This window comes from Empidonax traillii, unplaced genomic scaffold, assembly GCF_003031625.1.
Source record: "Empidonax traillii isolate 1590-97213 ecotype Southwest subspecies unplaced genomic scaffold, ASM303162v1 scaffold455:size476776, whole genome shotgun sequence".
NCBI classification, from domain to species: Eukaryota; Metazoa; Chordata; class Aves; order Passeriformes; family Tyrannidae; genus Empidonax; species Empidonax traillii.
The window spans coordinates 319511-345725 of NW_020955648.1; the positions used below are offsets into that span (position 1 = coordinate 319511).

General features: G+C 52.4%; 1 protein-coding gene across 3 annotated transcripts in view; it reads left to right on the forward strand.

The window, feature by feature from the left end:
• Positions 1-26215, forward strand: part of FLT4 (fms related tyrosine kinase 4) — a 55828-nt gene that overhangs the window by 20078 nt on the left and 9535 nt on the right. For all 3 annotated transcript variants that reach the window (XM_027895306.1, XM_027895307.1, XM_027895308.1), the window contains exons 2-22: positions 354-450; positions 6100-6371; positions 10029-10141; positions 11015-11177; positions 11393-11532; positions 12250-12418; positions 12997-13114; positions 13674-13825; positions 14531-14693; positions 15899-16043; positions 18630-18738; positions 19781-20140; positions 20390-20536; positions 21195-21326; positions 21594-21700; positions 22002-22137; positions 22952-23056; positions 24466-24579; positions 24816-24904; positions 25105-25252; positions 25797-25891. In XM_027895306.1, the coding sequence (XP_027751107.1) occupies positions 354-450; positions 6100-6371; positions 10029-10141; positions 11015-11177; positions 11393-11532; positions 12250-12418; positions 12997-13114; positions 13674-13825; positions 14531-14693; positions 15899-16043; positions 18630-18738; positions 19781-20140; positions 20390-20536; positions 21195-21326; positions 21594-21700; positions 22002-22137; positions 22952-23056; positions 24466-24579; positions 24816-24904; positions 25105-25252; positions 25797-25891 (3074 nt within the window). The remainder of the gene's footprint in view (positions 1-353; positions 451-6099; positions 6372-10028; positions 10142-11014; positions 11178-11392; positions 11533-12249; positions 12419-12996; positions 13115-13673; positions 13826-14530; positions 14694-15898; positions 16044-18629; positions 18739-19780; positions 20141-20389; positions 20537-21194; positions 21327-21593; positions 21701-22001; positions 22138-22951; positions 23057-24465; positions 24580-24815; positions 24905-25104; positions 25253-25796; positions 25892-26215) is intronic.

Consider the following 26215-nt stretch of genomic DNA (forward strand, 5'->3'; position numbering starts at 1 on the left):
GGGCACACTTGGATTCCTCAGCTTCTGGTCTTCCATCTTTTTCTGGCCCTTGTCTGTGCTAGTCTCTCTATCAGAGCCCAGGGACTGGGGGCCCTGGCCCTAAAGCTGCTGCTAAAGAGCTGCTTACTGGAGTCAGGAGGGCTGCAGACAAACCACTTATGTCCTGCTGAGCCAGCATTCAATTATCTTGTAGGAGCAGACCCCGAGGAGATGTTTCCTTCAAGAGGTTTTGCCCCTCTCTGGGGGGCAAAACCTCTCGTGATGCCTCGTGATGCCAGGAGAGCTGCTGCCCACATCGGTGGGTGCAGGTTGTTCGGTGTCTGCATCATCCCCTCTCTCCTTTCCCCCCACAGATCTGGTGAGCAGCTATTCTATGACCCCCCCTACTCTCAGCATCACCGAGGAGGAACACGTCATCAACGCCAAGGACACGCTGACCATCACCTGCAGGTAAGGCATGAGCAAGCCTGGATCTGTCTAGACTGCTTTTACCTGGTGAGCCTTGGAGGACTAGGCAAGGAGAGCCCTCCAGGGACACCTTGGCTGCAGTACACCTGCAGATTAGCATGTCTGCCTAGAAATCTTCCACATTCACCAAGGGTGAACTCATCTAATTAATTCATTGAAAAAGAAGCAGAAGACGTCTCCGAGGGGACGGTGATAACCTCTGCTGTAGTCCTGCAGGCAGAAGGAAGATAGAGAAACATTTGCATGATCTGATAGCTTTGTTGTAAGCTCTTCAGGGAAACTGGCCTCCCTAATTCTCCTTGTCTCTTTCTCTGACATTGATTATTCTCATCTCCTCGGGGCTGCTAGGATTGGAGTTCTGGTTTCTAAATCTAGTGGCACCTTTGGGGGATGTTGAGAAATACCCATGGGAGAAGGCAAGGCTGCACTCAGTGGTGTCTATGAGAGGCTTCCAGCTTTTCTAGGAAGCTGAGATTTAATACTTTGCCTTGTACACATCAGGGTGAGGAAAAACCCTGGCCAGACCAAATCAAAACCCTGTGAGAGGACCTGGAGAATCTCGGGTTGTTTTGGAGACTGGCTCTGAGAAGGTGATGTGCCTGAACTGATTTATCCATGCTGGGACACTTGGCTGTACATGTTTTCAGCACTACCCCCTATCTAGGAAAGTTAAAAAAAAAAATAAGCAAGTGGGAGAATTGCCCAAGGTCAATTTTCCTGGAGTTTCCCTTCAGCAGCTGAAAGCAGATCCATGCTTGGGATATGAGCCCAATGAGGGTCTAAATTCAGCGTGGGCCTCAAATGGGTGTTCCTCAGTGTTATATATAACCACAGAGCAATTACTGCAAACACTTGGCTGGCATTGTGTTCATGTCTTGTCACAAACATATTTAACTTTTCCTGGAACAGATGGAATGGCTTTTTCTTTGTGAATCAGTTCATAGCCAAGGCAGAGGGACAGAGGAAAGGTTGTTGATGGCAATACTGAACTGATTTCACCTGGTCTGGGAAGCTGCACGGTTGTGGGCTCATTCAGCCAGTGACCTGAGGAACCATGGTGTGTGTTGTGAGTTAAAGGACTGCCTGTGGTCAGCCTGCTGGGAGGGCATAGAGGAAAAGGAGAGACTCCAGTGCTCTGCCATGGTAGTACTTTCCACAGATGGATATGGGAACTGACACTCTCTGTTAAAACCTTGGAAGATGGGAGATTCAGTGCAGTTATTCTGAATAAGGTTAGAATCAGGGCAGACCCTTTCTCAGCAGTGGCCCAGGGAGGGACACAGAAAGTGGTTTCAAGACTTTGTTGTCCGCAGATTGAGCCAAGGCTAAAGAACATACGGTAGTTAGAGGTGTGGTAAAAGAAAGCGTCTTCTGCAGTCAAGCATGAACACAATTTCTTAGCACTTTGAAGCGGAAAGCCTTTTTTTTTTGTGTATCCCTCCTGAACCTGGATTGCCCTTTCCCTGTGCACTTGCTACGTATTGGCTAATATGAAGGAAAATCACTCAAGTGGAAAAGAAATGCTCTGATTTCCAGTGCAGACCGTGCATGGCCTGCCCTTGCAGGGAGCATCGTACAAGCTACAGAGTCACTGCAAGTGGCAACAAGCTCCCTGTTTGCTGCTCCCTCTGAGCTCTCCAATCCTGTGTTTATCTGTCTTGAGGAGAGGATTTTGACTGTGGGACACTGTTACTTCATTTGAATGAAAAGAAAATCCTTCCTGGTCCCTGGCTCTCTAATTACACCCAGCTGCTTCTCCAACCTCTTCTCTGGACCATGGCCCACCCTGGGAAGACCTGGCTTGGGATAATGGGAACTGAAGGGAAAAACATGCAGACCACCAAGAGAACAGGCAAAGGAGAGGGTGGTGGGGCAGGGTAGGGCAGAAAAAAATACAGAATCAAATCCAGGATCCAGGGATTTCCTGCTGAGCATGGTGTTGGAGGTGACTTCAGTTTGACCCTGGCCTTCCCTTGAGACCAATGTCCTCTGGCTGCTCTTCGAGCTTCCCTTGGAGCCAGGAGCACAGGCCTGCTTGAAGCAGTGATTCAGCAGAAAGATGAGCTCAAAACCCCCCTGTGAGACTCCCTGGAGACCTTTCGAGCTTCACCCACTGAGCGTGAGAGTCCCGCAGCCAACTGTGCTCTCAGGCTCCCCCACAGCAGCCTGGATCTCAGACATCCACAGCTCTGCAGCCCCCCTCCTGCTCCACAGCCCACCAAGCCTCATCAGTGACCAGATTCCATGCCAAGCTGAAGAGACCCAAGGGCACAACACATACTCAAGGAGCCACCAGATGCTGGGGCTCTGCTTTTGCAAATGGCATCACACGCAGTCACGTTCCCTTGTCACCCAGCACAATGCACCCTTGAGAGGCCCAGACAGAGCAGGAGACCAGTGCAGGAACATTCCCCAAAATGCAGATCGTGCCAGGGCTGGCTGAGAGCCCCAGAGATGTTTTGATCTAAGCATGTGGCAGAACCAGGGAAGGGGCTGATGCCCACATAGACAGTGCAGCTTTTATTAGCTCTCATCCTGAGAAGGAAAGAAGGAATATCATGAATCTCTGCATTCAAGCCCTCAGCAGCCTGTGCAGGGGGAAAACAGAGATCTTGTGCTGTTCCAGCTCATGAATATTGGAGCAGAGCCCACAAGAGCCAGCTGTGCAACAGCAGAAACCTCTGGAGGGTTCAACTGGGTCATGACTGTGCCAGCCCATCCCATCCCATCCTGCAGGTGCTGGGCACTCAGGTGGAGAGCAAAGCAAGAAAAAGAAGGGCAAGGTTGTCCTTTGCTGCCCAGCGATCTGTTACCAGAGCTGAGTCACAGATGCACAAACCCATCTGTGGCAGAGGAAGTATTTGACCCTGGAGCCCTCTTGGCTCCCGTGGAGGAAATGAGCACTGTGGCAGGGCTGAAGGAGCCTCAGGATAAGGCAGTGCCCCACAAGCACTGCTTCAGAGCAGTGTCCAGGGACACACAACACCTGCTGCTCTTTCCTACACGTGTGTGACTGCTGTGAACATCCTCTGCGGTGCTGAGGGAGGATCTGGCTTATCCCAGCTAAGCCACAAAGCCACAGCCAGCTTTGCCCATCATACCACACATGGGAGCTTCAAAAAGGATTGAAGAAAAGTGGTGCCAATTGCAGCATCTTCCTTGAAGAGCATCTGTCCTGAAAAGATTGAGGAAAACAGCTGTGGAGAAGCCTACAGTGCATCTTTCTCCAGCTGGCATCAGCCGGCTCCATGGCCAAGAGGCACATTATCACCGAGCTGAAAGAAAACAACTTGGGAATAAATCTTTGAAGGTGACAGATAGGAGGGAGGGAACCGTCCAAAACTGCTGCTTGGACCTTTCCCCAAATGCAGAGAGTAGGTACAGAAATAAATCCATGTGAGCCTGACCTGTCCCGATTCCTGCCTTCTTCTGGTCCTCTTAACCCACTGGTGATGCTAACTTGGACTCACAGTAATGCCCACACCTCTGTGCCCCCCCTGATCCTGGCTGAGCAGCACATATGCAAGGAATGCCTGTGTTAGAGCCGCCCACGAGCTGGTTGGCACGTCTGTTTGCACTGGCCCATCCATGTTTGTATAAATATGTGTCACTCGGTGACTGCAAGCCTTGGTTAATGAAACAAGTAGATCTGATAACGTGTGAAAATGCCAGTGGGTAAACAAACAGAAAGCGGAAACACTGGAGACTTGTACAATTACCCTCCTCCATGTGGAGTGCCAAAAATGCCTGAGCAAATGCAAAGGGCTTTGGGGCTCCTTTGCACAGTTGAGGTCTGGAGCTCTCAGCTCTGGGCTGAGATGGCCATGGCAGAGACCCCTGGATGTTACTGGTTTAGTGATCAGTTTTACTATTGTTTTCCCTGAGCATGCATAGGATGGGAAGAACTCAAAATTCAATTCTTAGTTTTACTGAAGTGCTCATGAGACTCTGATACCTTGGAGAAGCCTGCCCGTGCTTCACAGGCACACTGCTGGAGCTGCACCTACAGTCCTGCCTCAGGCACTGATGGCATTTTTAGTGAATGCACCAGTTTGAGCTGGGTCAGAGGGGCTGTGAGGTTGTCCCCAAGGGCTCGTCACTGCCTCCAGAGCCCTTGTGCCTGGTGACACGAGGCGAGCACAGCACACTGTCTCCGAACTCGTCTGCAGAGAGCTGGAAGAAAGCAAAGTCTACAGGAAGATAAATTAGCAGCTGAAGAAAAACACAAAGGGGCAGGTCTTGTCCCTATGCTTGGAGAGAAATCCTGTCCTCATTGCATCTGAGCCATTGTGCCCTCCAATGGCACCTTATCTCGCTTCCTCCTCACTGTCCCTTGCTGTCTGGATCCAGCTATCGCTGACAGTCACGGTCTGGCTGTACTTTAAAAGCATCTGCCCTCAGAGCTGCCCTGGCAGAGCCCTGGCAGAGGAGCTGCGTGTGCCAGCATGTCTATTCCCAACTCGAATAATAGATGAACCCAGTTTCCCCTCACTGAGCCAACGGTGCTGACAAAAGGCCATTTTTGCCCCACAGCTGTCCCTTATGATGGCTTCTTTTTTCCTTCTTTTTTTTTTTTTTTTTTTTTTTTTTCACGTACTTAAGTGACTTCCAGCTATACTGGCAAACTTTCAAGTGGGGACTAGGCCTTCCTCTGAAAGGGACTCGGATTCCATAGAAGGAAACTTCCAGCATGGAATAAAAGCTTGTTTTGTTTGTAGTAAACAAGTGCAGTTATAACAAGCTAGGCTGGCGTGTGCGAGCTCCTGCTCTGGAGATCCTCGGCTATCTATAAATACACACGTGCACACTCTGTCTGGGGGTTTCTTGTGTTCCTGGACTTTTCTGTCTGTCTTTGGGCTGCTGGCGAGCAGGCTCAGTGGTCATGCCCTCGGAGAGGTGTCTGCAGCTCAGTGTCTCTGCAGAGGTGGGAAGGGGTGGCAGCCCCAGTCCAGCTGTGGTTTTGAGGGGCTGCAGGGTGCTGTGCAGAGCAAGGGAACCCCCTCCCACAGCAGCAGGGAAGGAAACAGCTGGCAGCTGGCCAGAAAGCAGTCAGCTGAGCCTCCCCTGGTTTTCCCTGTGCTGTCTTTTATCCCTGACTCCCCTCTTGCTTTTCTCTTTCTCATTTTCTTCCCAGTCTGCTCTCCTTCCCTCGTTCTCCTTCCCACTCCATTCATCACACCATGAGCCCCAGCCAGCAGCTATACTGAGCCAAGGGAAATCATCACATCCATGTGTTTCCCTAATAGCTTTGGACCCTTTTAATAACAAGAGGGAATAGAGAATAAATGGAGCTTTTCCCTCAGGGCCCTGTGTGTTTCCCTGTCCTGGCATTCGTACCAGTAGGACAGTGTCGTGGGACGGAGGGTCCCGCTTGTGAGCGGGCTGATACCTTACAGCTTAGCATGGCCAGAAAGGTGGCCTGGGGAAGGGGAGAAGCCTCTGCCTGCCCAGTGATTAGGGAAGCTGCTTGCCATTTCCTCATGCCTGTTTTTTTCCCTTGGAGGATGGTCGTCCCTCCGTGCCTCAGCCCAAGGGTGGTGTCTGGCTGGGCCACGGGGAGGTGAGCGCGGGGTCACCGCCACGTCCACCACGCTCGGCCCCAAGCTAATGCTCCTCTTTGCCCACGTCTAGAGGACAGCACCCCTTGGAGTGGTCGTGGCCTGGGGGCAAGGTGGACCCTGCTGGGAAGGAGGAGGCCGAGCTGGCGGCCTCAGCAGCCCCCAGCAGCAGCCGGGCGATCCGAGAGGAGGACTGTGAGGGGACCGGCACGAAGCCGTACTGCAAAGTCCTGGTGCTGACGGAGACGCAGGCGAACGACACGGGTTACTACCGCTGCTACTACAAGTACATTGACGCCAAAATCGAGGGCACCACAGCGGTGGGCACCTACGTGTTTGTGAGAGGTAAGAGCCATCGGAGGGATGAACCTGCAGGCTGGGGGGCCGGGGGCAGCCAGTGCACCACAATGTCCGAAAGATTAAAAACCTCAAAGTGCCTCCCCTCCTGCTGCAGGCCTGGGGAGGGGCCAAGGGATGCTTCCCTGCACTTCCAGGGAACCAATATCCGTCCATGGCAGCAGCGCCTGAGATTCAATTTCGTCCCATCCTGGGGGCATTGCTCCAGCCAGGCTGGAATGCAGGAATTTAGGCAGTCTCAGAGACGTTTCACCACTAAAAAAAGCACAGGAGTTATCTTCTGGGCAGCTGGGGGCTCCCCAAGATGCTGGTGGCTATGGATGATAGCATTCCATGAAGCTGAGACTGAGGGAGAGAGAGGCTGAGTGGTACAAATGCACCATGAGCTGCTCCTGTCCCTGGGCCTGATGGCTCGAACCACTCCACAGTGGCAGATCCACTCCTCTCCACACTGTCTCCTCTCCAAACTGTGCAGGGGCTGCCTGCACAGGCAGGATTATGAGATGTATTTTGGAGGAGGAGGAAGAGGAATATTCACCGGGCTTGGGGTTGGAACCCCAGCTTAGCAGGGCCAGTACTCATCCTCTCCATGCCCCAGGGGTTCCCCCTCCGCCGTCTCCCCCACTGCTCAAAGCAAGATAAATGAGCCCTGTCCCCTGGAAACAGTTGGCTGAGCTATTTCTCTTTCCGCCCCCATTTATTAGTTGGTGCAGTTGTCATGAGCCAGGCAGGTCATGACATATAAGATGCATTTTTCAGAAGTCCCAGGGCAAAGCCAAATTTGCCTCTGCAACTATGCAGAGAAAAATGCAGGGGCAAATCGGAAAAGCTGGACAGCTGCTGGAGAGGAATTGAGGTCTGTTTGGGCAATTGCCTCCTCTCCCCGTGGGCTCTGCTGCCCACCCTAAAACAGGACAGAGCTTCCCTGGATCGCAGACATCTGTGAGTTGGACAGGGGTGTTCAGACCCTCTAGGGTGTTTTAATAGGATAGAGTTTCTTACACACGCTGAAAATGTGTACAGCCTAACAAACTTATGTGCTTTTGAGTGCTTTTGTAAGAACCTGATTTTCTTTGTGATCCAGCAAACGCCACTTTGCCCCCTGATCCACCTTCTCTCACCTCCAGCCTCTCTGCAGCTCAGTAGTGTCTCTCCTGTTTACCAGAGAGCAGCAAGTGTGCACATGGTGCAGCTTAGGGGCAATAAATCCCACGTTGTCAGGGTCCGTGGGACTCACAGTGCCTGTGGACAGCGTGTGTGCAGCAGATCCTGCCAACACCTCGCAGCATTGCTGTGCACAGGGCTACACAGCACGTGTTCATGCTGGTTCCAATCAGGCTGTCCCCTGTTATGGCTGTCAAGCATGTAGGAAACCTCAGAATCCGCCTTTCCAGACAGGACAGGCTTTCAGGCAGGAGAAGGGACATGTCAGGAAAACCCAGGCAAACAGTAACCATTGCAGAACATCCAGATAAAGCCCTGCCTGTTCCTGCTGAACTGGGCTGCAATGTGAAACTGTCCCTGGAGAGCTTGGAAGGGCTGATGTAAGTGTCAGGGATGTTTGGAGACAGCATGATCAGACCACAGCTTTATCCATCAACCTCATTTCTCATGTTAAGAGCTTGGTGGAATTGCCAGGAACAAAATATCTGTGCTTGGCTGGAAAAATGGGTTCTTTTGTATTTTACCTGCAGCTCAGTTCTTAAGTGAACTCTCCACACATACCTCTCCTTCCCAAGTGCCTGGTTAGGTGTGTATTTTATTACAACTACAGATAGCACTGTAGCACACAGAATGCCTCATCAGGGTAGGATAGGATATGTACAGCCCACATCTCATAAAGCTTAGCATATATTAATGAAGAAGATGCTAAATTATTCCCATTCGACCCATTAAGGCAGTCTCAAGGAAATTTGTGATGTGGTCAGAGCGGGGAGTTAGTGCATGAATCACAAGCTCATTGGCAGCAGGACCAGCCCAGTAAATCAGTTAGTTCTTGGCTGCCATCTGAGCTTGAAGGGGACCTCATGGTCTCTCACCTCTGGCATTTGTGCACCTCCTCCCTCTCACATGCCCAGGAGAGGAATGAGGAACATGTTCACACTGGGAAACAAATCTGTGATTTCAGAAATCCTGTGGCAGCACAAGACCCCAGGAAACAGACAAGAACTCTCTGGGCAATCCGTGTTTTCGTAACAGCTGACCAAGACAGTTTTCTGAGCGTGGCTTGTTTCACCTAAGATGTAGAAAAAAGACGTTCATACAGAGTAGGTCTTTGTAGCATGACTATCACTGAAGCAACAGCTTTATAGATCAAAAGTTAAAGAAATTCCCTCATACGCTTAACAGAGTGGGAGCACTGGGTTGGATTGGTTTGTGCCCAATGTGGTTTGAGCTACACAATCCCTGAGTGGGGATAATTTCCAAATTCATCTTTGACTTGTCCTTTTAGAGAGGTATCTTTAAGGGTTGGGTAGCAGAGTGAAAAAGTCTCAGGCTGGACAAACAGATGTCATGCCACAGTCCCTTGAAATCAGTGGTTTAACTGAAACCCAGGTGAATAAAGACTAAATGTAGTTTTTAAAGAAATGAAGGTGACTGGGATCATTTGGTCTGATTCCAGCATACCAGAAGCCATAAAGTGTCCCCTAGCAGGTCCCTGAGGCAGCCCTGTGTCTCCCACCACCTCCTTACGGAGCTGCCTTCACCCAGGGGACAATTCCTATGAACAGAGCCAGTCATGACCATGTGCTGGGTGGACATTTACAGAGACATGACTGGCAACACCAGGCCTTGGAGACACTAGGGACCAGTGTCTATTCAGACCATCCCACAAGGCATAAGTCCCTGTGGGAAAGGGCAGGCAGGGGCTGATTCTACAGAATAAATCATCCATCACGGAGGCTCTGCCAGAGGACACCGAGCAGCCTCACAATTCTTTATCTCTTCCAATTCTGTCTTCATCCCCTTTGGTCAGCCTGGGTCACTGCTCATTCTCTGTTGAGTTTAGTGTAACATCCCCGGCCTTGCTAAGTCATTTCGACGATTATTTTTGGGTGGTTTTTGCTCTTCCTGTCAATATTTGTGCCTGCAGCAGTTGGGCGGCAGTGGGGTGGCAGCCCTGGAAAGCTCAGCTCATCTGTTTATCTGAGCTGCAGGATGACATCTGCATACCATTCCGCTGGGGATCACTTCCTCACCCTGGAAGGTCGCGCTGCACCAGGGCGGGCGGCACGGCCCCGCAGCGCCCCTGCCTCGGGGCCACGCTCACCAGCTGGGCAGGCACCGAGCCCAGGGCACAGCACACCAGCTTCACAAAGGGTCAGAGCCAGGCGGAGACCTTGAGGGGGCCAGGAAAGGGGAGGTCATTTCCAGCCCTGCCCAAACGTCACACAAATGCCACTGCACCGGTGCTGCGCTTGGTGCGGAGGAGCCGGCTGGCTCCCTTTGCATTCCCAAGCTCCAGGTGTCTCCTCTGACAGTCACACGTGGCAGATGGGGCCATCCAGCTCCACACCACTCCCCCTGGCAAGCTCACGCTGTGTTAAAGAAAGTCAGAAAGCCGCCTTTTGTACTGGTTGATTTCTTTTCCCGTTTTTTCCTTGTCTCTGTTTAGTTGTTGTTCTCCTTGTATCTCTCCTTCAGATTTTGAACAGCCATTTATCAACAAGCCAGAGACCCTCCTCATCAGCAAGAAGGAGAACACTTGGGTACCATGCCTTGTGTCCATCCCTGATCTTAACGTCACACTGACCTCGGTGAGAGCTCGGCCAGTGGGAGACTCTGGGCTGAGATGTATTGCATTTGTTCTGCATTTGTAATTGCCTGAGTGGGAGCAGGACAGGCACTGCCAGGAAAGGAAAATGCATGGGATAAATTTTCCATGGAAAGTACAAGCCACTGGCTTCCTTGTTTTATTTGCTGGTTGAAGCTGTGTTGTCCAGTTCCCTTGGGCAAACCCCGCAGGTTTCCTGCCAACCTTGCCTCTCTTCCCTGAAGCTCTATGAAACAAAACAAGACTTTTGTTTTAAACCCATTTCCCCACAGCATCCCCTGTTTGCCTGGTCTCTGTGATCTACAACCCCTTTAGGTGGTCGGCATCCCCACAGGGGAGGAGGCTGCAGCCCTGGGGCTCAAGGCTAAAAACAGCTCTGTTATCAGTTTGCTTTTGCCTTTTTTTTCCCTTTTTTTTTTTTTTTTTACAATGCAAATACATCCTTCCAGGATGAGTGTTACTATTGTACAAAGGCCTCCAGGGACACTCTGGGGGCCAGGGGCCTTTCCCTTGCCCGGGAAGGACACTACCCAAGGTCAGCACTCATCCCAGTGGGGCTGATGTTTGGGACACCAGCATCAGTTTCCTTAGCTATCTCTAGAAGTTTCCATTCCTGGAAGTCTCTGGCCTGCTCTGCAGATGGAGAGGCTCATGGTGCAGGATGCGGCTGCTCGGGGTAGAGGGGAGGCAATTCCTAGATGGCAAACCCTCGAGGGGAGAGGGCAGGAGGCCAGCACAGATGCTGCATCATTTCTTCCCACGAAAGGGACGTGTTAGCCAGTGTAAAGTCTGGAAGGGGTGGGGTGGGAATGTTGTTACCCTCTTATTTCAGTTGGCAAAATGTTGATTTTTCCAGCAAAACTTCTATATCCACCCTGACGGGAAAAGCATCTTCTGGGACAACAAAAAGGGAGTGCAGGTACCGACACACATGATCAGGGACTTCTTGTTTGTCCAGTGTGAGACTGTCATCGACAAGAAGGTCTTCAAATCCAATTTCTTCATCATCCATATAGCAGGTGAATATTTGGGAAGGTGCAGAGGAGCAGTTTGGGAGACTGTTGGGGTCCTCTCTAGCTACACAGACTCTGCATGGTGCTTATACCTCCTCTACTGTGTGTCAGAAACATACACCAAGCAGCAGGAGGTCATACCTGAACCTCCTGTAACTGCACAGTCTGAGTCAAAGAATTAATAGATCAAAAATGTCTTTTTGTTGCCTCTTCTGCATCAGGGAGCGAGCTGTACGACATCCAGCTGTATCCCAAGAAAGCCATGGAGCTGCTGGTGGGAGAGAAGCTGGTCTTGAACTGCACAGTGTGGGCTGAGTTCAACTCTGGTGTCCGCTTCCAGTGGACTTACCCTGGAAAACAGGTACCAGCAAACAGAGCAGCTCCCTGTGTTCTGAACCATTTCTGTCTGGGTCATCCCCTCCTGCCCCTTTGTTGTTCCCTCTTCACATCATTCACAGGGCTCTGCTTCGCTGTTCTACCCATGCTGTGCCCTGGACATCTTGGGCAGAGTATTTTCCCACTTCTCTCTCTTGCAGCAGAAGGCAGACAGAGGGAAGACCCCTTTTCCTGGCAGAAAGCTCCCTCCTTACCAAGGTGTTATTGCTCTGAGGCTCTCCTGGGAAAACACTGGCTTCGAATCCACCAGTGCAAATCCAGAGCAAACATAATTGGCTTAAAAAGAGCTACTCTAGTAACACAGCCCTCGTTACCAAGAGCCTGCGAGGTGGTCCCTTCCCCACCGTGTTTTCCCCTTGTTTTAGCCATTGGCTCTTGGGAATGATGAGACAGGGGAGTCCCCTGACGGCATCACTTTCTTCATGTAGCTATAGGGCTCCTAGCCTGGTTCCTGGGCTGCAGATAAGAGCAAAACATGTGCTAAGCTCTGACTTCAGCCTCAGGCAGTCAGTACATAGGACATGCTGCTTTTCAGTCTCTGAGGATGGCAGTCCATTGCGGAGAAACCTGTCCAGGTAGAGGCAAGCACTGGGCAGCAAGAATCAGAGCTGTGAGGAGCCCATCCACACAGCCCCATCCCTCCGATGTCTTTCATCCCCTTCCCCTCTGTCATCTCCCGCAGACACAGCGAGCAGTGGTGGAGTCCGACCGCCGGTCCCTGCAGACACACACGGAGCTCTCCAGCATCCTGACCCTGAACAATGTCAGCCAGCAGGACCTGGGCGAGTACAGATGCACTGCCACCACCGGCGCCCAGATGCTGGAGGAGAGCACCGATGTCATCGTACACGGTACGGCCCCTTCCTCTGCCTCACAGAGCCACAGCCAGAGCTGAGCTGCAGCAGAGCCCATCCCACTGGGCTGTGCTTGTCCCAAGGCTCAGCAGAGCAGCTCCTGCACCCCCATCCACTCTGCTGGAGTGAGACCCAGCCTTCCTCCAGTCCCTTGGCCCTTCTATGCCCCAGCACCACGCTCAGCAAGGTACCAAGATGACAAAGGAGAGAGGTACCGACTCCAGATAGGCCCAAACACAGTGGGATGGCAGGACACGTGGGTCTCATGGCCCTGCAGCAGATTCAGCGCCCCTGTGGCATGGCTGGCCTGGGAGGCACCAGCTGCAGGAGCACAAGGGCATCATTGGCACTGGGTGGCTGTGTCCCAGCAGCAGGAAGTCACCGATCTCCCTGTGTCCCCAGTGGTCCCCAAAAGGGAGATAGAGGCGGCTCTTCAGCTGCCAGGATCTCAGTTGCCCTGCCACGACACCCTGCCTTGTCCTTGGTCCTTGCTGTTGGGCCCTGTGGAGAGCAGCAGAGTTTGGTGACAGCCTGTCCCTTTGTGCTCCCCTCCATGTTCACGTTTTTTCTTGCAGAAAAGCCCTTCATCAACGTGGAGTGGAGGAAGGGCCCGGTGATAGAAGCCACTGCAGGAGACGAAGCCGTGAAGCTGCCAGTGAAAGTCGTGGCTTACCCCCCACCAGACTTCCAGTGGTAACTCACCTTTCTTAGCCTGAGCCACTTTCTCCTCTTCTCCTTTCCTCTGCCAAATGGGAAAGCCTAGCCTGGCCCCCTTGCTGTGTCTCTCTGTGGTCACTTTTTTCCACCCATGGGGGTCATTTCTCCCAAATGCCCTGGCTCTCAGCTGCACAGCCTTGTCTTGGCAGTTCTGCACTGTCTGGAGTGGCAAAGCAGAGCACCCACAGGAGCTGTCCCTCTTGTCCCTCTGCTGCCCAGAGGTGCAAGGCAGTGGATGGGCTGCATGCAACATCGTGCTGCACTTGCACCAGAGCTGGCTGCAGCTGGGAGCTTTGCACTCACTCACTGCTTAGGGCAGAGCTACAGCATCCCCAACCTCACACACATACATATGAATTGATGCACAAGACCCGTAACTCAGGTTCAGGGAAGGCCCAGGGGCCTCCCCAGAGAGGTCCTCAATGCTAGCAAGGGACACCTCGACTGCGCTCTAGTGGGGACCAGCAAAGCCCTGCCCAGCTGCCAGTGGGACACTTCCTCCCCATGGCTGCATTTTCTCTCTGCCTCCCCGCAGGTACAAGGATGGAAAGCTAATTCCCAAGCAATCTCAATCTTCAATGCAGATCAAGGATGTGTCGGAGCAGCACGCCGGGACATACACGCTGGTTCTGCGGAACAGGCTGGCGGGGCTGGAGAAGCACATCAGCCTCCAGTTAATTGTCAATGGTAAGGGAGGGCCAGGGCTGGGCCGGGGGGGCAGAGCTGAGCCCACGGCCCCAGCCTTTGGGCTGCACCAAGACCAAGTCCCCATTGCTGTCCTAAAGCAGTTGGCACCTACATCATGTCTTCCTGCCCCATTGCTGAGGGACTGTCTCGTTACAGTGAGGCTGGTTTCTTCTGGCTTGGGTGGCAGGGCACAGTTTTGTTCCTGGCTCCATCACTTTGGGCAGGGTATGTCCCTGCTCAGGGGCCACTTCCCAGTTGCAGCTGGAGATGCTACTGAGGGTGACCCTGACTGAGGCGGACTTGAGGGCAGGGCAGCTGCCACACACGTGAAGTCTTGATCAGGAGCGGTTCCTCTGGGTGGGAAGCTGCTAGGGAATTTTCCCACAGCAGAAACTGGTCCCTGTCATACAGGATCCAGATGGAAGGGCACTGCTGCTTGGACATGTGTCTCCAGCACACTCTGTGGCCCTGTGCTGGGGGCTGCCAGACAGTGCTCTGAGCCCTGCAGCATCCAGATAGAGGAAGGAGAAATGATGTCACTTGAATCTGCCTAAGTATAACCCTGCTGTGCCTTGCAGGCCTGAGCTGCCCTGAGAGCTGTAGTGCCCAGGCTTTCCATAGACAGCTCTGGGAAGGGCTGTGCCTCGCATGGGGAGGCAGTGGCTGAGCCTGCAGCTGCTCATGGTGTCCCTCTGATCCTTGCAGTCCCTCCGCGTATCCATGAGAAGGAAGCCTCTTCCCCAAGCATCTACTCCAAGAAGAGCCCCCAGGCCCTCACCTGCACTGTCTATGGCATCCCAGCGCCAGAGGTGATCCAGTGGCAGTGGAGGCCGTGGATGCCGTGTCGGATGTTCTCCCGACGCAGCCTGTAAGTGCCGTTTCTTCCAACACCTGTGTCTTCCCAGGCCACCAGTTCAGCATTACGGGCTTCTTGTGATTGTGGTTGGGCCCCAGAGCCCGTCTCACTTCTGCTCTCCCCCCCACAACATGGCACGAGGAGGACAGCACTGACTGATAGCTCAGGGTACTGTACACCCACTTCCCCCGTGGGGAGGCACAGTGGACACACCTGTTCTCAATGTAGGAGCTTTGCCCAGCCTGGGTGATCCCAGACACCGACGACTTCCACAGTGTCCCCTGCATCCTCAGCCATCGACATCCATCAGTGGATGTCCACGGCACAGCCACACTGCAACCTGCGATAAAACCACTGATTGTTATGCTAATGGGGAAACTGAGGCAGATTGCAGGAGAAACTGTCCCAGCCCCTTGGTGAGACCCCAAGACAGCAGCTGGGGCTCACCCCGTTCCTGCCCTGAAGTCCCCATGGTTTTTCCGTCCTTTGTCTTCCGGTTAATGATGGAAGTAAAAGTGCTCATAGGCAGCTGCTGCTTGTGGGGAAGAATTGCTGAATCCTGGGGAAGTGCCAGATCTCTGGATGGTTTTCCAGGAGGGTGTTTGTGTCAGCAGCACCAATAGGTAGGCACGAAGGGTATATGCTCACTGCCTGTGCCCTGTGAAGCTGGGACAGCACCAGGCAGGGCTGCAGTGGCATTTTTTAGTGACAGCCTCACAGGAAGAAGAAAAAGGGATGGTGGGGAGTTGTAGCCAGAGCAGTCGGGGTGGAGGACATCAGGGTGCCTGGAGGAAGGCGGGTCCTGCAGCCCTTTGCAGGCTTTTGCCAAGCCAGGGACGACAGAGAGCTTTCCATTGCATGCAAGTGCACTGTGGCCCTGTCAGGAAGCAGAGGGGCCCGTGAATTATGAGCACTGTCTCCCAGGGCCACCGTATTTCTGCCTAGCATAGCTCCAGAGGATGCAGGAGGCTTCTTTCTAGCTTCCTGTTGTTTACACAGCTCACCAGTGTACAGATTGTTGCCTCACTAGTGGTTGCAGAGCACCCTTATAAAGCACATCAGAACTGTGTAACTGAAAGAACCCAGGAAATTTTGCAGAGTTATAGGACAGGGACATCAATCCTCAGACACAAAGCTACTTCTGCTGCCTTTTACCCAGCTGACCTTCTCTCCTTCTCTCTCCTCTTTCTCCTGCTCCTTCCTGGCTGCTGGATTAGCAATAGCAGGCATCGGGCAGCAAGACGCCATCAGAGGGACCGGATGCCTGAGTGCAAGGACTGGAAAGATGTGACACAGCAGGATGCAGTGAACCCCATCGAGAGCATTGACACCTGGGTGGAGTTCGTGGAGGGGCGTAACAAGGTGAGGTTGTATCCCAAACCCACCCTGGGGCAGGGAGCTGGAGACAGGCACAGGGGTCCTTTGCCATCAGCCAGCAAAAGTGGGCTGGAAAGGAGCCAGGCAGAGACAGATTTGGGGAGGGCTTCACACCTCTGCTTCTGAAATGAACCATCATCGGCCATTCCCAGCCCTGGGGCTCTGCAGTTCCAGGCAGCCCCAGGGCGAGGGAGAGCTGTCATCTCAGAGAAATTACCCTGTGACCAGAGAGGCTCCCACTGGGGCTGGCTGCACAGGAGGGATTGCATGGATTGCTGTTGAACACAGGGCATCCAGCTGGGGAGGGCACGAGGGGCGTGTGTTGTGAGGGCTCCCTTGGCCATTTCTGAGCACAGGCTGATCTTGTAGAGCCAAACCCTGCAGAGCAGCCTGGGCTGCAGGAAAGCAGGAGCCACAAACTGGCCAGGAAATCCCTGGCTCTGGGAATGTGTGTGTCTCTGGTGGGGCATTTCACCCAGCTGTCCCCAGCCCAGCGGGGTGAGGGTGGTATGGAGATGGTGGCATTTATCCACTGCAGGTTTGTGAGTGAGAGCACGTGTGCTCCACAGACCCCACTTCTCCATCACAGCATTTCCTTTCTGGAGGGAATCTCTCTCCCCTCAGTGCAGTGTGTAGTGTGTGACCTGCTTGCTGCCTGTTTCTTTCTGCCTCTCTGGTAGCCGCGAGTGTCAGGTCTGCGCCGTGACGGGGTTCCTGTTCCCGCTGGTGTCGGGCACCAGCCGCTCACAGAGGGATGCAGAACAAACAAATGGGCCCCTGTTTCCGAAAGTCACTTCCTGTTTTCCTACACACCTCTAAAGGCACTTCCTGTCCCCTGGCCTGGCTGGGAGTTCATCACTCAGCCAAAAGAGTGGCAAGGGCAGATGCTTCTCCTCCCAGGGCAACCGAAGGGAGAGGCAGCGGTTGGTGTCCCCCAGGGAGGAAAGCAGGGGTAGTGGGAGCTCCTGAGTGAGAAGCCCTTGTGTCTCTCTCCAGATGGGGCATTCATCTTGGTGCTTTTTGATCTTTCCCTATTTTCCTCATTCTCTTCCTCCTATTCCTCAGCTGTGTCCCTCTCTTTCCATCTGTTTGGTTGTAATTGTCCAGGAGCTTCAAATTAGGTTGTGCATCCCAGGATGTGCAAGAGCTTTAGGAGAAAAGAGTGGGATGCTCTGTCCTCAAATCTGCTTTCACTCCCTCTGCTCCTTTCTGTCTGTCTTCTTTTACCATCCTCCTGGTTTTTATTTTATCTGGTAAGGCCAGAACGAGCCACAGGGTGTGCAGTGCACTGCACATGCACTGCAGGTAGCAGGATGATGTCAGATCCAGAAACCCTAACTCAAACATAACACTGAGGATTAGAAGGAAAATGCCCAAGAAACAGGAAAGGCAGCACACAAAAGTGCCAGCAATAGGGTCACTTCAGCTGTACTGAATAACCCCAAGAAACGGAAAAGGCAATGCACAGAAGTACTGGTAATAAAGTCACTTCAGCTGCGTTGAGCAGGCACTGAATGAATGACTGTTGCTTCTGGTTAACCCAAGCTAATGCATTGCCACTTACAAAGGAAATGCTTCCCCAGGTCTATGGGATGAATAGTAAAGGCAAAGTAGTTTCCCCCTTTGTAAGGCAAAGTAGAAACACATTATTTTTGCATTTTAGACATTGTCTCATTAGAGGGCTTTCTGCATATGATTAACTTATTTAAACTGGAGCTCCAAACTGCAGGTCTCCTCTAAGGGGAGTGCTTGTAACACATTCGGCAGCTCACACATGTGCAGTGTGAGCCAGCAGGAGGAGGAGAGCAGCCTTATTCCCCAGCTGCTTTTCCTGGCTTATTCGGAAGCAGCATCTCCTGGGTCCATGCTCCCAGGATGGCAGCCTGGCTGTTTGCCCAATCTTAGTCATGTCTGGCTAGAGAGATGGAGGAGGAAGCTTTTAGGACCGTGTCTATGTACACATGGAATTTAAGTAAGAAGATGACAGCTCTTCCTGAACTGGGGAAAGCTGGGATGCTTTCACAGGTTTGATTTCTCCTTATGGATAAAAGGAGTCCTAGCAGGTCTGTAAGTATCTGTAAATTCCACTGAACCTACAGGATACTAAGTAGTCACTTAACGGCAAAGGGCTCAGGGAGTCAGAGCCCTGGTGTCTTTTCCCATTCTCCTCACTGTTATAAATAAAGCTTGGCAGGAGCTTAGCCATCCCCTCAGACCTGCATCATGTTACTGTCCCCCTTGCTGAGCACAGCAAGGGGGACAGTAACTGTCCCCATGGTGACCCGAGGGACTCAGCAAGAACTTTGCTTCCAAGGAGAGGCATCTATGCTGACTGGGCTCCAGAAGAAGGAGAAGAGATTGGAAATAAAATCGTGTTGTTGTTGCTAGAGCCAACTTTCAGGCTTGAAATGCACAAAGGGCTATTGAATAAGGGGCTATTTTTGTATAACCCTTTCACAGGTACAGCTGCTGCCTGGAGCCAGGTTTGCTATTTGCTTTGCTGCCTGCCTGCTGCCTGCCTCTTCTCTCTTGCTCTTTCTAACTCCTCCTTATGCTCTCTTCCCCCATCAGACAGTCAGCAAACTGGCCATCCAGGAGGCAAACAACTCAGCCATGTACAAGTGTATTGCCTCTAATAAAGTGGGTCGAGACGAGCGGCTGATCTACTTCTATGTGACCAGTGAGTACTGCAAACCTACCCTTTACCTGCACCAGCCAAGCTCTCTGCTGGAAAAAGGCAGGTCCCTACACCTGTTGGGTCCTGCCCTTCACAGTTAGGACCTTCAGCAGTGACTGGGAAGCCAGAAGGAAAGCAGGGCCAGCAGCAGATAGCACAGGCAGAGTTTGGCAGGCAGACCGGCAGGCAGGTGAGCCGGGGGTGCCTGTGCCTCGGTCCTGGAGCAGCCCGGGCAGGTCCTGGGCAAGTCCTGGGCTGGGGACAAACTGCTGGCTCAGGCCTAGACAGCTCTCTGCTCTGGGGATGTGCCTGGTCCAAGAGCATCCTCTAGTGGCACCACCCGACCCACTCCCAGGCTGGGTCCTGCTGGCCTGAGCCCCTGGTGGAGTCCCCATAGGATTTTGGTGGTGGGAGGAAGATGAGTTCATAGAAGCCAGAGCCCAGCGGTGTGGGCTGGAGTCATGGCCCAAATGGGGCTGCATAAGCCTCCTGTCAGCAGTACCCTGTGCTGGCAGGAGTCTCTCCCTGTCCACTGGGACAGGGAGCCCAGCAAGGACACAGCAGAGGTTTATCTTCCAGACAGACCCCAGAAGGCTGGGCCCATGGCCCTTGTGGTAGTGCCTGTGCTGTCAGATCCACTGTAGAGCCAGGTGCACATCTTCAGTGGCTGCTCCAGGAATGCCCTGCACGTGCAGTTGTCCAGGCTGCTGTGTCACTGCCTGCGTGTGTAAAAGCAGGCATGTGTGCAAACCAAAGGGTGCAGCTGAGCTGAGATCAGTAGCAGCCCAACTTTCCCCAGAGATTTCCCCAGTTTGCTTTGTGACCCCATCTTAATTTGAGCCAGGGACTTCAGAATGTCCAGTAACACTCGCTGGGCTTAAGCTGTGCTTGCCAGCAGTTTGCATGTCACAGTTCTGCTCTGCAGTGGTTTTCTTTACCCTGAGGACAGGCGGATCTCAGAGAGCTGAGCCTGAGGAGCCAGTTCCATTGTGTCTGGCAGCTCAGCCATGAAAACTCATTCACATGTTCATTTCCTTCCTGAAAGCCATTCCAGACGGGTTCGAGATCGAATCCCAGCCCTCGGAAGAGCCCATAGAGGGGCAGGACCTACAGCTGAGCTGCAATGCGGACAACTACACCTATGAGAACCTGCAGTGGTATCGCCTGAACCTCTCCAAGCTCCACGATGAAGAGGGAAATCCCCTTGTGCTGGACTGTAAGAACGTCCACCACTATGCCACCAAGATGCAGGGGGAACTGCGCTTTCAGCCCGACTCCAACGATGCGACCTTGCTGCTCACCATCCCCAACATCTCCCTGAACGAGGAGGGGGACTACGTGTGTGAGGTGCAGAACAGGAAGACCCGGGAGAAACACTGCCACAAGAAATACATCTCTGTTCAGGGTGAGGGTCCACAGGGCTGGTGGGAGTGACGGAGGAGCGCTGGTGCTCTTGCTGCCATGAGCTTCCCAGTCCGTCCCCAGGGGAAGCCACGCAAGCAAGCTAAACTCAAGGTGGCAAAGGCAGGGCACCTGGGTTCTCAAGACACCCTTCAGCAGGGGTCCGAGACCCAAAGCCCCCCAGGAACACAGATATTCCTTTGATCAATCAGTTTCCCGTTTTCCCCTCCTCCTCTTTGTGCTGCTCCTCCAGCCCTGGAGATCCCCCGCCTCAAGCAGAACCTGACAGACATTTGGGTGAACGTCAGCGACTCCATAGAGATGCGCTGTAAGGTGGACGGCAACCACATTCCTGAAATCAGCTGGTACAAAGACGAGAAACTGGTGGAAGAAGTGTCAGGTACAGTGGGCTGGGGGTGAATCAAAGGCAGGGCATCGTGTTCAGCCGTTGGAGAGCTGAGCACTGCTGAGCTCTGGGAGTTGCTGTACCCAGGCAAAGGCACTCGTTCTCTGAATTGGCCAGACTCTTTGTTTTAATCAAATTCTGTCCCAGTTTGATGCAGTCTCACTGGCCAAGTCTATGCCCCAGGGCCTGGCTCAGCACTGTCTGTGCATGTGCATGTGCAGCTGGAGAGCAGAGAGATATAAATCATTCATATTCTTACTCTCAGCCCCGTACCTGGCATCTCTGCTTAAGCAGAGAGCAACCCAGATCTCATGGAAGGAACATGGGAAGGATCCAGGCACATTGCAGAGGGAATGGGACAGATCCTGAAGCTGAAGCAGAACTTGACACACCAGCTGAACTGCCTGGGTACTGCCCCAATCCAGCATGCTCAGTTGGAGATTTGTCCCCTCCATACATTTCCTGGGGAAGGCCCCAGGGTATTTCTGAGGCCATCAGACCATAGAAGAGCCTCTACCAGCTGCTGTGATTTCATTCTGACATCTAAAATGAATCAGCAAAAAAATAGGATCCTGATTTTGAACCTGAGTGAGTCCAGTATATTAATCTTCTCCCCCCGTGAGTGACCAGCACAACTCTCTGTGCCTTTCAGGGATTGACCTGGCGGACTTCAACCAGAGGCTGAGCATTCAGAGGGTGAGGGAGGAGGATGCTGGGCTCTACCTGTGCAGCGTCTGCAATGCCAAGGGCTGTGTGAACTCCTCAGCCAGCGTCTCCGTGGAAGGTACCAGCAGCCACAACTCCCCTGGGGATGAAGGGATGGAGTAAGAGCTGTGGGCAAGGTCCCACACCTCTTTCCTGTGACAGTGGGAGGCAGTGAAAGCCCCTTGAAAGGGGCTGGTGGCATGGTGCTCTCACAGGAGGATCTGTAGTCCAGAGCATGTTTAGCTCAGGCAAACACTTCCCCAGTCACCTGATCCCCACAAGGGATGGCTGAGCTGGGGCACAGAGTGGGAATTTCTGAAGCTACAATTTCCCTCCCATTCCACAGGCTCTGATGACAGGACCAACGTGGAGATTGTCATCCTGATTGGGACTGGGGTTATCGCTGTTTTCTTCTGGATCCTTCTTATTCTCATCTTCTGCAACATCAAAAGGGTACGTGACTGTCTCTGTCCCAGGCAGGGGAGGTGGCATAGCAGGGCTTGGGGCAACACCACTGCAGTGATGTGGAGCTGTGTGACATCATCCACTAAACAAAGGTCACTGAGCGATGCTTCAAGTGCTCTCACTGCCAAGGACAGGGTGCATAAGGGCTGTGGTAAAGGAGGTGACAGGGGATGGTCTTTGCCAGGGGGTAGCAAATCAAGGCAGGCAAAGAATCCAAATCCCCTCTGGAATTCAGCACCCAGGGCAGGGAGGGCACCTCCTCACCCTTTGTGTTGGCTGATTCCTGCAGCCTGCCCATGCAGACATCAAGACAGGCTACCTCTCCATCATCATGGACCCCGGCGAGGTGCCCTTGGAGGAACAGTGCGAGTACCTGCCCTATGATTCCAGCAAGTGGGAGTTCCCACGAGACCGCCTGCGCCTCGGTGAGCCAGACCCCTCCCTGCCACTGCATGCTGTGGTCAGGACTTCCCACCCGCCCTTCAAACTCACCCTCCAGGTTTCTTACACACTTCTGTGCATTTAATCTTTCTCTCTGCCTCAGGCTTCCCATCTTCTTCCCCAGACTATCCCTAAAGCCCAGCTATGCCTGGGAAATCTGTTTGGGTCTGACTGTGGACAGGTCTGAGCCAACTGTAAGCCCAGAATCTCTCAAAGTACCCACAGAGGTGTCACAGACCAGGAGACCCCTAGGCATGCCTTAAAACACATCCCCACATTCTCCAAGTGGCAGTCTGGACAGAGCAGTCCAGTTCACAGCAGGTACCCCGAGTTCAGGACCAGGACTGCCTCCTTTATTGTCCTCATGCTGAGACAGCCACCTGCAGTCCCTGCTCTCTGTCTGGCAGGGTTTAAAGGGCAGCAGACTACCTTTGAGGCACAGAGCAGTGACATTAGTCCTGGCTGCTCTGCTGCAAGAGGTCATGTTTATCTTTCCCACACACAACAACTTGTTGCTTGAGGGCAACAAACAGCCCCTCACTTCTGCAGGACCATTTCCTTCCTCTGCTTTGTCCATGCCAGCTCTGTCTCAGTTCCTCCCATCATCCTTTCTCTTATTCTCACCAACACAGCAAGCAGCCACCTGAAAGGGCACTTGTTCCACTCCTTCCTTTTCCTTTATGATATTTTTTTCTTTCTTCTTCCCATGGTTTCCTGTTGGGATTTTTGTTTTCTTTCATTCTATACTGCTTGTTCTGCATCTGCCTTTCTTCACACTGCCTCTTTCCTTGTCCACAGGTAAAGTCCTGGGTCATGGTGCCTTTGGGAAGGTGGTGGAAGCATCAGCATTTGGGATCAATAAAAGTAACAGCTGTGAGACTGTGGCAGTCAAAATGCTGAAAGGTATGAGGACAGCAAAGCAAAACATGCAGTGTGTGTAGATAGCAATGAATGAAGCACCTGCCAGGAAATGTTCACCCTGCAAATGCCTGTCTTTTAATTAATGGTTTCTTGGCCTCAACCCACTTGATCCTCTTGTCTTCCCCTCGTGGATGCTTTGTCCCCATTCAGCTGCACTGGGAGGCAAGTGGCAGAACAGACAGTGGAGACTTTGGGAACTCAGCTTTCAAGGAAATTTATCTGTCTTCAAAGGCAAAGACTGAAATCTGTCTCAAAGGACAAACAGAAATCTGGAGCCCCTCTTTGGCAGGTCACTAAAAGAAGTGTTGCTCCCAATTGTCTTCTTCCAAACGTGCCTGTGTTTCGTGTTTAGGGGCCAGATTCAGAGCTGGGTAAGGAAGGAGGTTGCAGCTCTTACCCAGCTCTGGGGGCTAAATTGGCTTTGCAACCAAAGCCTGGTCAATCCAGAGTGAGATTTTAAGCTTTTATAGCTATTCTTTCAATCAGGCATCCAAAACATTATTCTGTAATTTGGCACCAAACAAAGCACTGAGGCAGTCTCTGGCAGTCAGTGGCCTGTATGTGGAAAGCGAGTCATGGCTCGTCTGAGCACTGCTTACCACTGCAAGTGTACAGATGCTCTGCACAGCAATGCAGGGGGAAGCCTGTCATGCAAGATTGCTTTACAGTCCTTTTGAGGCATGGCTCTCACCTGGCCCATCAGCTGCAGCTCAAGAGGATGCTTCTGTCTCTCAGGCTAAACTGACAAACTCTCAACTAAGACAAAATGCATACGGGGAAGCTGAGAAGTATGAAAAAGGCACACAAAAGAGAACAGAGAACACACCCTGAGGGTAAAACAGAGGGTCAAGAATTGATGCGAATTGGGCACTCGAGAGAAGATGAAGTACAGAGAGATGGCAGGGGCATGACACTGTGCTTGCTATTGGAATCATAAAAAGATATCTGGGTTTGAGTTGAGACAGCTCCTATCTTCAACTGTGATGAAAAGAATCAGATGTCTTTTGTTCCTAATTGTTTTATGGCTCGTTATTTCTGTTTGGAGGCCAAAAGGGCAGAGATTCAAACGGGTGCATCTGTATGTAAGCCTCAAGTGATCTTTTTCACTGCACAACTATCACAAGGAAAAATCTGTTGGGCACAGATTGTGTTGTCCTTTGCCCGGGGTCCCTGCACCTGCAGAGAGCATCGTACGTGTTACAGCAGGGATCCTGGGATCTCCAGACAAGGCTTGACATTTCATGTGGGAACATGCAATAACAAAATGTACCGAGGCTTTGAGGGCACAGCCTCCTCAGCAAGACTCGTATTAACGTGCTGCTAAGGGGAGGGTGGTGAGGGGGAGTGAAGAGCTGTAAGGAGGCATCATGACATGGTCTGTGTGTTTCCAGAGGGAGCTACTGCGAGCGAGCACAAGGCACTGATGTCAGAGCTGAAGATCCTCATTCACATCGGGAATCACCTCAACGTGGTGAATTTGCTTGGTGCCTGTACCAAACCCAATGGTAAATATCCCAGGGCAACAGGCTGTGCCTGCTCCCAGAGATCAGTGCTTGTCCCGTGTCTTTTTTGCTGGCCATACGTGTCATCACAGGGACGTGTGAGGAGGTTGTCAGTGTGTTTGTGTGCACTTAGGGCAGATGTCACAGCTCAGTGGGGCTGCACATAACATGAGTTGGGGTAAATTCTGACCAGCTCAAGCCCTTACCTCTTGCCCTGACCTTTGGTGTCTTCTCACCAGGTCCTCTCATGGTTATTGTTGAGTTCTGCAAATATGGAAACCTCTCCAACTACCTGCGGACCAAGAGGGAAGGATTCAGTCCTTACAGGGTAAGTAGCTTCCTTTGCCCTTAGGGACCTGTCTCATCTGCAGCCTGATACATGATCTGACAGTGTGACAAAGACACCCTCTGTCCTTCTTTCTGCAATGGGAAATCAGTTTAGGAACAGGAAAAGACTGTGCAGAGCATGGTTACAGGGGTTACACTGTGTGCTGCCTGCTGAGGGTTTTGGTGTGGTCCCCTTGCCAGGAGAAGTCTCCCAGGCTGCGTATCCAGGTGCAGTCCATCGTGGAGGCTGTGAGGGCAGACAGGAGGAGCCGCTCCGGGACCAGTGACAGTGCCATCTTCCACCGCTTCCTCATGCACAAGAGCCAGACAGCACACCCGATCCAGGAAGGTAAAGCTCCAGCCACCACAACAACACCAGACTCAGCTAGTTTGGGGAATGGGTAGGGAATATCAGTGGGGAGCTGGGACCCAGCCTTGGAGCTGATCACTCTTGCATGGCAATTCCCTGAACAGGGAGGGCTGTTACATCATCTCCTGCCTCTTGTAATATAAACCCAGAAGGGAGGATTAAATTCCTTGAGGTTTTTTTAGCCTAAAGAAAGGAGAATTGAGGGGGATCTCGGTGGGTCCTCCCTAGGAGACAGGGATGATGAGCTGACCTTCAAAGTCTGTTCCAGTCCTGTTCCCCACAACTCTGTCTAACTGACACGTGCTGGAGGCTGGACTCATTCTCCTCACACTTGAGCAGGTTCCTGCTGTGTGCCTCCTGCCACCTAAGCAGAAAATCGTAGAGGGGAGCTGATTACTCCAGTTAGCACTGAGAACTAGCTGTGTCTCACTGAGAGATTGTCTGTACCCCACAAGTTCTGGAGAGAGGCAAGCAGGACAACAGAATGCTCACTGTCTAATGATTTTCTTGTACTCCTGGATAGTGGATGACTTGTGGCAAAGTCCCTTGACAATGGAAGATCTGATCTGCTACAGCTTCCAGGTAGCACGTGGCATGGAGTTCCTGGCATCTCGAAAGGTGAGTTCACCCTTTCCTTTGCCCACCTGATCTTTTGTGCCTGCCTGATGAGAGAAGACCTGCTTACAGCCACTTCACAGGTGACACACAGAGAGATTCCGTGATCTACCTCACACTTCTCAGGAAATCTGAGGTAGTCATGTGTACACAAAGATGGGAAATTAGTCCTCCTGTATTTCAACCTCTCCTTAACCATCCCCTTTTTCTTAGCTCCTTCCCACTTTCACCATTTCCCTGTTACAGCTCAGGTTCACAGGGGGTTGGGAGGTGCTCTGCACTTTCTGATGGCTGTTCCTGTCCCTCTGATTTTGCCCCATCCTCTTT